Source organism: Rhinopithecus bieti, unplaced genomic scaffold (assembly GCF_001698545.2).
Source record: "Rhinopithecus bieti isolate Rb0 unplaced genomic scaffold, ASM169854v2 scaffold_29254, whole genome shotgun sequence".
NCBI lineage: Eukaryota > Metazoa > Chordata > Mammalia > Primates > Cercopithecidae > Rhinopithecus > Rhinopithecus bieti.
In genome coordinates, this window is record NW_016813033.1 from 235,313 (window position 1) to 251,135 (window position 15,823).

The 15,823-nt window shown below is 40.5% G+C and overlaps 1 protein-coding gene across 1 annotated transcript in view; it reads left to right on the forward strand.

The window, feature by feature from the left end:
- Nucleotides 1–13,995, forward strand: part of GALNTL6 (polypeptide N-acetylgalactosaminyltransferase like 6) — a 237,746-nt gene extending 223,751 nt beyond the window's left edge. The window contains exon 8 of the mRNA XM_017847605.1: nt 12,356–13,995. Coding sequence (XP_017703094.1) covers nt 12,356–12,523 — 168 coding nt within the window. The 3' untranslated portion in view covers nt 12,524–13,995. The remainder of the gene's footprint in view (nt 1–12,355) is intronic.
- The last annotated feature ends 1,828 nt before the right edge of the window (nt 13,996–15,823 follow it).

Consider the following 15,823-nt stretch of genomic DNA (forward strand, 5'->3'; position numbering starts at 1 on the left):
TATATATATATATATATATCAGATAGATTCTCTCTCTGTTACCCAGACTGGAGTGCAGCGGTATGATCTCGGCTCACTGCAATCTCCACCTTCCAGGTTCAAGCAAGTCTCCTTCCTCAGCCTCCCGAGTAGCTAGTATTACAGGTACATGCCACCCGGCTACTTTTTGTATTTTTAGTAGAGATGCGGTTTCACCATGTTGGCCAGGCTGGTCTCGAACTCCTGACCTCCTGATCCGCCCACCTCAACCTCCCAAAGTGCTGGGATTACAGGTGTGACCCACTGCGCCCAGCCATCCCTGAAATATTTTTATGTGTATAACGTAAGATAAGGGTTGATTCACATATAGAGATAGATAGAAATAGATACAGATATATACTGATAGAGACATGCTATTGATTAATCACCATTTATTTAAAAGACCCTTTTTTCCCACTGCACTGAAGTGACACTTTTATTGTAAGCCAAGAGGTCTTTTATACATTGGTCCATTGTTGAATCCTCAAGTTTTTTCCATGTAACTAAATAGTCTTAGCCATACAGAAAGTAAGCTAATAAAAATAAACTAACTTAATCTAATAGTAAGTATAGCCAAAAACCCACAACTACCATCACTCTTAGTGGTGAAATGTTAAAGCTGTCCTCCAGAGATGAGGAATAAAATAGAACGTTGACTACAATCATGTTTTTCAACCTTGTATAGGATATCTAGTCTGTGTAATCAGGCAAGATACAGACATTTAAAGGTATAAGAATTAGAAAGGAAGAAATAAAACAGTCTATTCGTAGATGTCATGTTAGGGTATTTAGAAAATCCAAAAGATTATGCAGCTAAACTATTTTAAAAATGAATAAATACGTTTAGCATAGGCCCAAGATGAAAATGAATTGTTTATATACTAGCAACAAAAAATAGAAAATGAATTTTAAAAGTGATTCCATTTGGTCACTATGAAAAGCACAAAATAGGAATAAATCACAGTAAAGATGTGCAAGACTTTCATGCCGAAAACCACAAAGCATCACTAAGAAAAATCTGAAAAACTATAGAGGGATCCGTCATGTTCAAGGTTTATGTCTCAATATTATGAAGATGTCAGTTTTTAGATTATCCAAACATTTAATGCAAAACCAAACAAATCTCAGGAGGCTTATTTGTGGAAACTGATAACCTGATTCTAAAATGTACATGGAAATGTAAGGGACAAGAATAGCTAAGAAAATCTTGAAGAAGGAAAAAAAAGTGCTAAAACATTATAAAAGCACCACGTATCAAAACATTATAAAGGTGTATTATCAAGGCAATGTACTGGCCTGAGGATAGACTGACTGAGGCTCCCTAGAAGGTGAAGGCTGGGTATTGATATTCGTAGAAAGGTCCCAAGAGATTCTAATAGGCAGTCAGATGGAGAATCACTTTTGTAGCTCTAACTTTTACCTTCTTCCTTTTATCAACTCCTCCCTTTTGCTCTAGTTGGAATTTTCCCCTCTTCCTGTACTCCTATAGCATTTTGCTTCCTTCTTTGTACTTAAAACACTGTATATTATACATACTTAACCCCTCACCCCGCCAACTACCTGAAAGCAAGAACTTTTAAAAAATGTCTATACGGCCTGCCTAATACCTAATATATGAAGTTCCTAAATAAGCATTCATGGACCTGCTTAAAGAACCACTAGTTCAATTATTGGTATGAACCCTGCCTTCTTCATAAACCCCAACCTGTGCTGGATAAAAGTTAACACATTTCTTTGTCTGAAAACTACATATGCAACCTCCCAAAGACCAAAAATAAAAGATTTAAAATGACTTTCCTTAGTTGATGTCTGGGGTTCTTATAATTTAACTTTCATGATAAAGGACTTGCAAATAGCATCAAACAGGAAGTACAGGTAAGAAGGCACCTGCCAGGCTAAATTGATAACAGTGTAACAATCCCATTCATTTAAAAAGTGAGTGGGTGGAATTCTTGGCATCTGCCTACATTTGACTATTTGTTGTAACTTATGATATATGCCAGGTTTTGGCCTCTCAGTTCATAAAATGAAGATGTACCGGTCCACAAAGATGCCAGATAGAAGGGCTCGAGGTTGTTATTTTAAATCATTCTGGACAGGTATTGATTTGGAACCAAAAAATAAGGAAAGTATATATAACAAGTTTAACCTAAAAGTCATGTAATTCAACTCTGATTCTGATAAATGAAGTCTCTAAAAAATCCTGGACGTGTTGTCAGAGGTTGGCCAGTCACACTCTCCCAGGTCAGCCCATTTATATTTGGACAGTCCCAATTGCCAGAAAGCTCTTCCCCGGCCTTTGGTTACCACACAAATTATATTTCATTCATTTCACTCAAGACAGATCCCAAATATTTGAACAAATACCTGCCTGGTCTTTAATCCAATTAAATGGCCCAATTTCCTGCCACTGCTCTCCATATGACTTAATTTGAACCTACCTTGATCTCCTGGACACTCGCCCCCAATATACTGCAGATAGTCTTAGAGAGTTGCATGATTCTCAGAACCCAATATTGTAGGAATGTTGTCACCAAGGAAAGTATAATAAGTTTCTAGCATCTTTTGTTATGAGCTTCTAGCACACTTTGTTGTGAGCAATGTTTCTGTTAATTTAGCCTGAGTTGATTGATTTCCTGCCTTAACTTCACACACTCAGCTTCTTTTTTTTTTTTTTTTTTTTTGAGACGGAGTCTCGCTCTGTCGCCCAGGCTGGAGTGCAGTGGCCGGATCTCAGCTCACTGCAAGCTCCGCCTCCCGGGTTTACGCCATTCTCCTGCCTCAGCCTCCCGAGTAGCTGGGACTACAGGCGCCCGCCACACTCAGCTTCTTAATGAGCTTTCAGTATTGGAGAAAAAATTTCAGTCTTTTTGTCTTGCTTTGCTAAACAGACATATCTCTCCAATATTACACCTGTACAGGTCATCTTTTACGTTTATGTTGCTATCCACTTTTTTCCATTAAACTCTATCCTATTATAATTATCCCAACCTGGATTTAAACATTTTGATTCAACTTAATAGCAATTGAACTATAATTTGTTCCAACCACAGATTGGATCAGCATCCATTCATTCCTTCATCTAAATTGTTGATCACAGTGTAAAGTCAAGCACTGAGCACTCTATCATATAGTAGAGGTAACAAAATCCATTAATAAGCATCATTTGGAGGAAGTTACTCAACCAGAAAAAAATTCATGTAAAATGATCTTCTAGACCACCATTCTCCGGCTTGCCCATAAGAAAGCAAAATTGAACTCTTCAAACACCTTGCTGAAAACCAGATGCCCAATGTCTGCAACATGCCCCTTTTGGTAACAGAAGACTTATGTCATTTTATCCTAAGAAGTTGCGATCCTTATGGAGAAAATTTCAGTGCAAATTGAAAATTCAGTTACCTTGTCAAAGAAGAATAAGGCTAACTCTCACTATACATTCACCCCAGCAATGAAGCTGCATTTTCAATAATTAATTCTATCTTCCCATCCTATTTTTAGCTGTATGTCTAACCCAGCTGAAATCACTTAGGTTGTTATGGCCTTCTGACTTTTGCCATTTCAACATTTCTACACTGTACATTTCTGTACTATTTTAACTATTTAGTTATAGCTAAATCTTAAAATATCAATTTCATGAGAGCAGGAATTTTTCTCAGCTTTCTTTCGTGCACTCTTTCCAGCATCTAAAACACTCTATAGCACATAAAAGGTACTTAATTCAAATTCATCGAATGAATAAGTGAATCTAGCTTCCTGTTTGTCCACATTCACCATCTCTTCAGGTTGCCTAAGTGGGTTTAGGTAGGAAAAAAAAGAGAGAGAAACTCTGGGTAGAATACTTAGCACTGCCTGACACCTAGATACATGTTTGACAAACAGTAGCTATTATGTTCACATGACTTGGGGCAGGTTTACTGAAGGGAGCTGAAGAGATATGGATAGACGGAAACAAGATGCAAAACATATGGGCTTGTTCTACTCATAGAGCTTTCAGTATGGAGGGGAAGCAGACAAATACTACTAAAAGGAAGTGTACAGGATAATATGAGAACACAAAACACTGGGCACTATCCAGATGAGAAGGGTGGGGAAGCCTTCTCTGACAAACTAACTTCTAAATGGAGACCAAAAAGATGGAGACTTTTACCGTTTTAGATAGGTAAAGCAAGTGATGGAGAAAATGACCCAAGACATCCAGATCAACTTGTGCAAGGCCCTGAGATAAGAAGGGTATTGTTTTTCTCAGAACAGAAAGAAGCCAGTTGAAATGCATACGTGCAACAGAAAATGAACTATTAGGTTGGTGCAAAAGTAATTGCAGTTTTTGCCATTAAAAGTAATATAAGGGCTGGGCGCGGTGGCTCACGCCTGTAATCCCAGCACTTTGGGAGGCCGAGGTGGGCGGATCACGAGGTCAGGAGATCAAGACCATCCTGGCTAACACGGTGAAACCCCGTCTCTACTAAAAATACAAAAAGAATTAGTCGGGCATGGTGGCAGGCACCTGTAGTCCCAGCTACTCTGGAGACTGAGGCAGGAGAATGGCGTGAACCCAGGAGGCAGAGCTTGCAATGAGCCGAGATTGAGCCACTGCACTCCAGCTTGGGTGACAGAGTGAGACTCCGTCTCAAAAAAAAAAAAAAAAAAAAAAAAAGTGATATAAGGTCAGACATCCCAGCCTGGACAACATGACAAAACTCCATCTCTACAAAAAAATACAAAAACTAGCTGTGTGTGGTGGCAGCACACGTGTGGTCCCAGCTACTCAGGCTGAGAGGGAACGATTGTTTGAGCCTGGGATGTCGAGGCTGCAGTGAGCCAAGGTGGCGCCACTGCACTTCAGCCTGGGCAACAAAGTGAGACCCTGTCTCAAAAATATAAAAAAGGCCAGACATCTGCAGAAGCAGGACTACAAAAGACCTTGTAGGTCATGCAAGAATTTAGCTAAGAGAGCATGAAGTGTTTGAATGGATTGCAGAGCTGGGATCTAACACATCAGGATTGATTTTTTTTTTTTTTTTTTTTTTTTTTTCATGATCCTGGCTGCTCTCAGGAGAATTGAGGACAGGTTGTACACATCACTTGACCAAAGCCCAAAAAGGCTGGTGAGACGAGCAGAAGGAGGGTTTGAAGGTTTGCTATAGCCAGCACCGTCTCAGCACACACACCAAGGGGCTCGGTCAGGGCATTAAGAAACATTTCTTTTCTTTTTTTTTTTGAGAACGAGTCTCGCTCTGTCGCCCAGGCTAGAGTGCAGTGGCGTGATCTCAGCTCACTGCAACCCCCGCCTCCTGGGTTCAAGTGATTCTGGTGCCTCAGCCCACCAAGTAGCTGGGATTATAGGCATGCGCCACCATGCCCAGCTAATTTTTGTGTTTTTTAGTAGAGATGGGGTTTCACTATGTTGGCCAGTCTGGTCTTGAACTCCTGGACCTCAGGAGATCCACCCACCTCGGCCTCCCAAAGTGCTGGGATCACAGGCATGAGCCACTTTGCCCAGCAATGAAACATTATTTCTGATTGGCCAAATTAACCACCGATGCAGGAAGACCAATTTTCTCCTCCAGTGAGGAATTCTAGCTGTCAAAGAAAAAAATGGAAAAGGGTAGACAAAGAGACTGGTTTGTCCTTTTTATGCCTATCAAGGTGTTATTTGCGTTCTCCCGGATGCCAACAGTAAAATAGGCACAAAAGCCTCCTTGATTTGTCTTTCTTCCAGATGGCTCAAAGGGTAGTCAAATATCAACCTTGTTCATCTGCACAACCCTAAGAGGTGGGAAAGCAGATCTTTTAATTCCCTGTCTCATCCCACTCCCCTCCTGCCCACTCGGTTCACTTTACAGATGGAAACCCTGAATCACTGACAAACTAAGTGACCACAAAAGGTTATTGTCAGAGATAAAAGTAGGATTAAAACTGGTTTCATAATTCCAAACCTTCATTTCCTCATATCCATATTAGACACAAAAGGCTTTGAACAGGAAGGAGTTCTCTCTTACAGAAATATCCTCTTCCAATGTATACTCTTACAATGAATCTTTCTACTTACATGGAAATTGATAGGAGGGGGTAACTCGAGTCTCCCAACTTGACACAGAGGAGCTACCCTGAGATCCAGTCTATATCTAACTGCTCACTGGGCATCTAAACCTTGATGTCCCATAAGCATCTCCAACTCATCATACCTAAAACTGAAATCATTATCATTCCCACACCAAACCTGTTTCTCTTTCTGCATTTCTTGCCTCAATACAGCTTTTCCTCTAGACATCCACCTCCTCCTTCTACCTCAACCTCCACATCTCATTAATCAGAATGCCCAATGCATTTCACTTCTCAGATCACTCCCTGGGTCACCCCCAACTCATCCCCATTGCTCTTGTTTTTGCATCAGCTGAAATCTGAATCATTGAGGTAGCCTCTGGTGGTTCTCTCTTAGTGCAGTCCAATGCCTTTCTATGCCTCCTCCATCTTCCTCACTGCCACCCTAACTATAGACCCCGTGACTCTTGTTCAAATCTCCCAATGACCATTCTGAGAAACTTTCATGAGAAGTCAAGCCTTAGCACTATACCACCATCTTTTCATGATGTGGCCCCTGCCTACCTCTTGGATATCCTCTTCTGGAATTTTTCCCCTTACTCCACCTATTCCATATGACTTGCTGGTCTCTGGCACAAGACCCAACCTCCATCACCTCTGACAAACTTCTCCTCACTCTGGCTTCCTCACTGTTCTCCAACCACCAGGGTGGATACCTGCTTAGGACCCAAACCCTGGCCATTCCCTCTGGGTAAAAGGTCTGAGACCCTTTGCATGGTTAATTAACTTACCTTCTTGGAGACTCCTTAGATGTTACCTTCTCAGTGAGGTTTATCCTGGCCACTCTATTCAGTGTTCACACAGGCCCCACCCCTGGCACTCCAGGTCCTTCTGACCACCTTAATTATTTTCATGTCACCTCTGAACAGGCTATGTGTTTACCTACTATGTTCATTGCTCACTGTCTGTGGCCCCACTGCCCCATCCTCACCCCTACCTCTAGAAAACAAGCTCCAGGATGGCAGGGATTTTTGTCTCATTAAGTTCATATTCCAAGCACCTAAAAGAGTGCCTGGCAAATAGCAGGTGCCCAACACATTCTTTTGTTGAATAAATTGAACGCATAAGTGTACATATTATTTTATATTTTTTTCATATATTCTTCCTTAAATCTAGAACAACCTAATTCATATCCTATTCACTCTCATCTACAGTGTCATTGACACTTTTTTACTGCAAACATTTCTTTCTTTCTTTCTTTTTTTTTGAGACGAGGTTTCACTGTTGTTGCCTAGGCTGGAGTGCAATGGCGTGATCTCGGCTCACCACAACCTCCGCCTCCCAGGTTCAAGCGATTGTCTGCTTCAGCCTCCCGAGTAGTTGGGATTATAGGCATATGCCACCAAGCCTGGCTAATTTTGTATTTTTAGTAGAGACGAGGTTTCCCCATGTTGGTCAGGCTGGTCTCGAACTCCTGACATTAGGTGATCCAACTGCCTTGACCTCCCAAAGTGCTGGGATTACAGGTGTGAGCCACCGCACCTGGCCTACTACAAACATTTCTTGTTTACCTATTGGTCTCCCCTATGTCTTGGGTCAGAGGGTGCGTCTTAGGTTATCTTTCTATGCTCTCTCCTCATATATACCAGAAAGTAAAAGTCACTTAAATATTTGTCAAACTCAACTGACATGATTAATGTTACCTTCTAGGCAAAGGACCTAAACACACAGATCAGATACAAGCTCTGATCATAATTGCACAGAAGAGCTCATTTCAGAGCCATAGATACCTTCGCTCCATAAATTCTTTTGCTTAAAATGGGAGGTACTATTGCATCAGTTTGGATAACAGCTGAGGCAGAGGCTAATTTTTTAAAATTCTATTTTGCCAGGACTTCAGAAAACACAATTTAGTGTTGAATAGCTGGTCTCAGACCAGATGGTTGGTACATTCTGATTTTTAGAACTGGGGACGCTCCCTGACTAAAAATAAAGTAGCGGAAAGGGAGGGTGGAATCACTATGACTTAGTTATTTACCTATTGGCAGGACACTATGCCAGTGATTTTGTATCTATTAACTCTTTTTATCCTCAAAATAAATATGTGAGGCATACTGTCATTTATACGTTACAGATAAGTAACCTGAGGTTCAGAAAATTAAACAAGTTGTCCAAGATTACACAGCAGGACTGAAATCTGATAAATCCCCTACGCCACAAATCCAAGCACCATGTTGTCCGTGTTTCCCCAGAACCATGTGTCGGGGGTGTTTCCCAGCACATGTTGTCCGGTGTTTCCCCAGAACCATGTTGTCGGTGTTTCCCCAGCACCATGTTGTCAGTGTTTCACCAGCACATGTTTGCCCGTGTTTCCCCAGCACCATGTTGCCCGTGTTTCCCCAGAACCATGTTGTCTCTGCCCACTGTGTGGTAGTTTCATTCTTGGAATCACCTTCCTGTACATAATGGACTCATATACCTATTTTACTATCTTTGCATCTTTAGCATTTGGTTCTTTTATGACCACTGTGGAATATTTTCTGTAACTCACACATTCTTTTAGAGTTCAGAGCCTACAGGACTATGGAACCTAATAAAGTCTAGCACAAACCCGTGAGTGCCACAAAGTGTCACACACATGTCAATCAAGTCCACGGGCCTGCTATAGAGAAGTGCCCCTTTCAATGAGCTACCTGGAAAGGCACACCTACAGTTGCCAGGGTGGACTGATCGACTGGCATTGAGCACTGATTAGGAAGTAGTTCTGGATTCAAACTTTCGCATTTCCTCTCAAGGATTTCTCATTTTCTCAGGCAAAACAAAACAAAACCCAAACAAACAGAAAAACACAAAAATAGATGGAGTAGGCATCCAGAAAAAGTGGGAGTAATAAAGGGAAATGCACTGCTGGATTACACTGTGAATAGCCAGAGCACAGGCCATGTCATGCCCCAGGACTGGACAGAGAACAATCTAGTTAAAAGCATAGGAAGAACAGCTATTGTCCTTTAGGGAGGGTTGTTTAAGAGCAGCAGACTTACCGAAACACTCAGAAGTCTATTGCACAGAAAAAACTGTGTTCAATTCTGTTACAGCCATCACTGCTGTGACCACTGAGGTGAAGGGCAGAGGAGGGAAAGGCTGTCATAGAACCAAAGACCACATTCAAAAAATAATTACTGGATCCACTGACTTAATTCCAACCAGGAAAAGCACCAGGAAAGACATTTAGTGATTCACAAGCTCAGTTGAGTAGAAACTTAAAGATGGCAACGATGTAGCTAGCCCCCAAGGTCAAAAGTGGAAAATGCTTGCTATGGGCAAGGCAGAGGGCGCTTCGAGAAGCTTCACTTCCGGGACTTGCTGGGCACTCCCAAGACAAGGGCGAGCAGAGCTCTGTCTCCAACCAGGGAACAGTCAGTCTATGGATCTACCAATCACTGTGGATGGTCTCTAGTTTGACACCCTGTCATTTGTCTCTGTCACTAGTGACCTTTGGAGTAAAATGCTCATTCAATTTTATGACTAGGAGAGGCTCCAGAGATTTATCTAATCCCCTGCCCCCCCCCCGCCCCATCTTACTGATGAAGCTTCTCAGACATAGACAGATGAAGGGAATCCAATTTTTCAACTTTTATGAGAACGTGAAGTACAATAACAGAAAATATATTCTGGATGGTTCGCGGTAGTGGTATGTTTGCATACTTGACTGGGTTCACCCCAGGAGTACACCTGTATTTGTCAGAGCATGTGTTCCAATATGGGATTTGGAAAAATATGATCAGTTGATGGCTCAGAAAATAATGTTTGAAAAAACAAAATGTTCAGAAAGTCGGGTTTGGCATTTGCATGCATGCTGAGGTACACAAGCTAGGGAAGAAAAGAGAAGAGAAACATGTCCTACTCCTTTTCTCATTTCTTAACTTTCATGGAGACGTGTGTTTTGAGGGGGAAATTGTGCTCATCTGGAGAGTCTACAAGAGCTTTTCTTTTCTCTTTTCCTTTTGTTTTGTTTTATTTTGTTTCGTTTGTTTGTTTTGAGACAGAGTCTTGCTCTGTTTCCCAGGCTGGAGTGCAGTGGCCTGATCTCGGTTCCCTGCAACCTCCGCCTCCCTAGGTTCAAGCGATTCTCCTGCCTCTGCTTCCCACGTAGTTGGATTTAGAGATGTGTACCACCACGCCCAGCTAATTTTTATATTTTTATTAGAGACGGGGTTTCACCAGGTTGGCCAGGCTGGTCTCGAATTCCTGGCCTCCTGTGATCTGCCCATCATGGCCTCCCAAAGGGCTGGGATCACAGGCGTTAGCCACGGTGCCCAGCCCCACATGAGCTATTGATAAAGGTGACAACAGAAAAAAATACAGATAGTGAAGAAGGGGCAAGAAGTGCATATGTATAGAACAAAGTGAATTAGCAGGTCACCTAGAATTTTCATGACTATAACAGCTTAAGAGTGCTCTTTGAAAAACTGACCTAAATATATTATATGTATATATATTATAATACATATATTATACGTATTATATAATACATGGATATATTATAATTGTATATTATAACACATATCCATGTAGCTTCACTAGTGGCTGGGGCTGGGAGAATGAGCATGAGAGATTCTGGAGAAGTAGAGAGAAGATAATGAAGGAGACTGCTGCCCGAGGAGCCACAGTGGCGGCTGGGAGAGGGCATCTGGGACAGCAAATATCTAGGAGCCCCAGAAAAGAAGGGCTGGTGGAGTGAGCTGCAGCTTGCATTGTCCTTCCTCCTGAAAGCTGCTTCCTCCACCCCGAGGCGAAAGTTTCTCAGTCTTTCCCTGGGGTCAGACACCGGTGGAATTAGTGAAGCAGGAGGGAAAGAAAATGGCAAGGAGATCTCAGGAGCCCTCTTTGTGTAAGGAGAGTAAAATCCACAATAAACTCAGGAAACTCATAAAGAGAGCAGAAGAGAATAGCAAGCCTTTGTATTAGGCACAGCTCTTTGTTTACACTGAAAATAGAAACAGGCAAACCAAAGTGCCTGCAGGTTGCCTTTCTCCTTCCTTTTTCTTTCTTCCTTCATGCAGTGCTTAACTATGCAAACATCCGGGTCCTAAAAGGACATTAAATATTGGTTGATGGAGTCTTAAAATCCAGGAGCAACCCAGAAATGTTTACAAAGGGTGCCTGAGAAACTCCTAATTCTAAAAGCATTGCAAGTTTAGTATTCCTCAGATAAAGGTAACCAGAGCCTGTAAACCTTTCCTAAACTAAGGAAAACATTACTTGATCTTAAAATGTGAGCAGTGATTTGGAAATGTTTTCTTGTATTATTGGCATTATAGACAACATTAGAGATAAAATTCATTACTAGTAAGGAAAAATCTTTTTTTTTGTTAAGCATTACCTTATCCCCACTTACACAATTAAAAGGGGGTGTGTGTTAACAGAGCTTGTTCAGATAATGAGCTTGCTCACTACTTAAACTTTCTGTCCCCGTGTATCTTTTTATTCACTGGCCTGTTATCTGCATCAGGTACCTAGGGGCTTTTTTAAAATGAATGTTGCCTCCTCCATTTTGCAGAAAGCAATGAGAACGGCAGCACTGGAACACCTGCATTATATCAATAAAGGGATAGAGAGGAGACTGAAGCTCAAGAGCTAGCAAATTTGAATTTGTACATTCAGTTATTGCCTGTGTGCCCCCTGTCCCCAAACTCATATTCATCTTCTGAAAAAGGCAGCTGAGAACCCAGCACTTTTGACTGCTTTTTGTTTTCTTTTGTATTTCTCTTTCCCATTGGAGGTTCAATGTGTGGGAATTATGACTCTTCTAGTCACTGTGTGTGCATGTGAGCAGGGGGTATTATTTACTGTGTACTAAAATATAATTTTTTTGTGTATGTGTTTCTCCCCAGATAGCTACATTATTGGCTACTTGACAAGCAACCCCGTATACTTAGTATCTTCAAAATCCAAGCAGATAGCAAAAAGCTCACCACAGAGCAGAAAATGAATGGATTGCTTTTTTTAAAAAAAAGTGAATGACTGATTGAATGAATGAATGAATGAATGAATGAATACATTTATTGTCTGTAGTTGAACCTGCTTGTAGGCCCTACATAGTGCCAATAGATCCTACAAATTTGCATTTCATATTGGCAACTCCACCTGCTATTGTTTGATTTGGGAGCTGTTCTATTTACACAATGAATATATACTGAAATATAAACAGAAATATCTTACTTCTGTATATTTTGGGTTGTAACCATTCACCACGTATTACAACAGTCTTTTCTTTTCTTCCTGACTCCTCCAGGACAGAACATTATTCCATCCTGTGAGCAACAGCTGCATGGATTGCAACCCCGCAGAGAAGAAGATTTTCATGGCCAGATGTGACCCTCTCTCTGAGACTCAGCAGTGGATTTTTGAACACATTAATATGACTGTTTTAGAAAAACTTAACCACCATGCCAGCTCCTAGAAAGAAGGAAGGAAGAAAGAGTGATTACCTACAGATTATAAATGAAATTTTAGCCAGCATCTGGGTCGAAGGAGTCAGGAATAACATTTCCTCGATCCAGGAAGGCTGGTTTAAAGATTTGTAAATGCCATGTCAAAGTAGGTTGTTTTGAAGAACTTCCTGCATCTGAAGAACTTGGCTGAGAATCTCACCAGCTGCTTCTGAGAACTCGAGACTAGCAGTTCCCTTGCTGGCCAAGGGCAAAGATAATTTAGGGACTTTTCAAAACAACTGCTGAGCTAATAAATCCTAGCATTTCTCAGGTCAAATCCTGCAGTAGTGAGTAGCTATGAATGGATCCTATTAACTGGGTGGGAGGGGGGTGAAAACGGAGTGCATGACTGCTCTGACAACCTGAGGATATCACAGGTTTAGAACTAGCCACGCTTAAAGGGTGAGCTGTACTCTTTGGTGCCATTCTCTGACTAAGAATGGGTTAAGCAGGTTTAACCCTTAAAAGTGCTGCAGATGATTTCAGAGTGCTCATACTATTCTGTTTTTTGTTTTGTTTTTGTGTTTAAGTGAGGGTGCAATATCTAATGTAAGACATCAATTACATAATGAAATGGACAGCCAGTGTTCCCATCCTTTCGTTGATATTTGCCTTCTTGTTTTTTCAGAGCAAAGGTTTCTTATTGTTTGTGGAAGTTCGTGCTCCTTGAATCCACTGGGTTTCTAATTCAGTGCCCTTCTATGAATCCAGTTAAAACAAAACAAAACAAAATCTGTGCTCTCAAGTTACTCCAAAGAAAGATCTCACAGAAGCAGCAAAACCAAGTAAGATTTAGGAGAGGGACTTCCCTGGGAAATCAATTTTTACTTTTCTATTATTTTTAAAACCTTAAAAGTCTGATATTTGTCCAGTCATAATTTTTATTAAGCAAGGAAATGGAGTGAGGTTGATGTAATTAGTTTAGGAGATTCTTAAACCCAAATAAATCTACACTCCAAGTGATATGTGAAAATGGCTTGGTTCACTTCAATTCTGTTTAATCAGTGGTGGGAGCATAGAAGTGGTTTCATTCGTTCGTTTGTTTATTTGGGTTTTGCTTTTGTTTTTTATCTTTTTCTCATTGTCATTCTTTTGTAGTGTTGATATTAATGATGTTCTTTTATTTGGAATCTCATAAAAGGAATTACCATTAATAAAGTGTTTCTGACACCATTTTCTGTTAATGGGACAATATTTCAGGGATGAAGAAAGGAATGCTCTGAAAACTAAATGGAACAATTAATCCTTAAAACAATTTTTTACTGTTCAATAATATCAGGATGGGGGAAGAATATACAGGTATCAAGGTGGTTCTCGAGATAAAAGAATCATGTTTATTACACATCTCTTAAGTTTTTTCAGTATAAAAGTGTTTTAACTTTGCTTTCTTTTTGTTTTTTGTTTGAAGTTGGTTTTCCTGTTAATAAAAATTTATATAACATCTTGGATCTAGAGCATTAAATTTTAGAACTGGGAAGACTCCTAGGATCCAATCCCTTTGCTTCTTCAGATGAATAATAAAAGCCCAGAAAGGCCCAACTCCTGGCCAGGCTGATGTCTTCTGGGCCGTATTCCTGTGTTTTTTATCTTGTGCTGTGTTGCCTCACTCTGTTATCAAAGCTGGTTCTGGAGTTTACTGTGATTTAACTTGAGATTTTCAATCACTAGCTGAGAAAACTATGCCTCCCTGGGGATGCCCACTAAAGTAATATCCACATTCAGAAACTATAGTACAGTACATGAAGCCTCTTCTTGTACATGTTCATGATTTTGTTATCTCCCTGAAACCTAATGAAAATATCTAGTTAAACTACCAGGCCAATAGTTGGGGAAGAGTTATTTCATTATCTTCACTGATTTTTCAAGCATTCTTTTGAAGAGCTATTTTTTAATTTTCTTTCTTTTTTTTTTTAAATTATACTTTAAGTTCTGGGATACATGTGGAGAATGTGCAGGTTTGTTACATAAGTATACACATGCCATGGTGGTTTGCTGCACCCATCAAACCCTCATCTACATTAGGTATTTCTCCTAATGCTATCCTTCCCTCAGTCCCCTACCCGCTGACAGGCTGCAGTGTGTGATGTTTCCCCAGTGTTTGATGTTCCCCTCCCTGTGTCCATGTGTTCTCGTTGTTCAGTTCCCACTTATGAGTGCAGATATGTGGTGTTTGGTTTTCTGTTCCTGTGTTAGTTTGCTGAGAATGGTGGTTTCCAGCTTCATCCATGTCCCTGCAAAAGACATGAACTCATCCTTTTTTATGGCTGCATAGTATTCCATGGTATATATATACCACATTTTCTTTATCCAGTTTATCATTGATGGGCATTTGGATTGGTTCCAAGTCTTTGCTATTGTGAACAGTGTTGCAATAAACATACGTGTGCATGTGTCTTTATAGTAAAATGATTTATAATCCTTTGGGTATAGACCCAGTAATGGGATAGCTGGGTCAAATGGTATTTCTGATTCTAGATCCTTGAGGAATCGCCAGACTGTCTTCTGCAATGGTTGAACTAATTTACACTCCAACCAACAGTGTAAACGTGTTTCTATTTCTCCACATCCTCTCCAGCATCTGTTGTTTCCTGACTTTTTAATGACCGCCATTCTAACTGGCGTGAGATGGTATAGCATTGTGGTTTTGATTTGCATTTCTCTAATGACCAGTGATGATGAGCTTTTTTTCATATGTTTTTTGGCTGCATAAATGTCTTCTTTTGAGAAGTGTCTGTTCATATCCTTTGCCCAGTTTTTGAGGGGGTATTTTTCTGTTGTAAATTTGTTTAAGTTCTTTGTAGATTCTGGATATTAGCCCTTTGTTAGATGGATAAATTGCAAAAATGTTCTCCCATTCTGTAGGGTGCCTGTTCACTCTGATGATAGTTCCTTTCACTGTGGAGAAGTTCTTTAGTTTAATTAGATCCCATTTGTCAATTTTGGCTTTTGTTGCCATTGCTTTTGGTGTTTTAGTCATGAAGTCTTTGCCCATGCCTATGTCCTGAATGGTATTGCCTAGGTTTTCTTCTAGGGTTTTTATGGTTTTAGGTCTTATGCTTAAGTTTTTAATACATCTTGAGTTAATTTTTGTACAAGGTGTAATGAAGGAGTCCAGTTTCAGTTTTCTGCATATGGCTACCCAGTTTTCCCAACACCATTTATTAAATAGGGAATCCTTTCTCCATTGCTTGTTTTTGTCAGGTGTGTCAAAGATCAGATGGTTGTAGATGTGTGGTGTTATTTCTGAGGTCTCTGTTCTCTTCCATTGG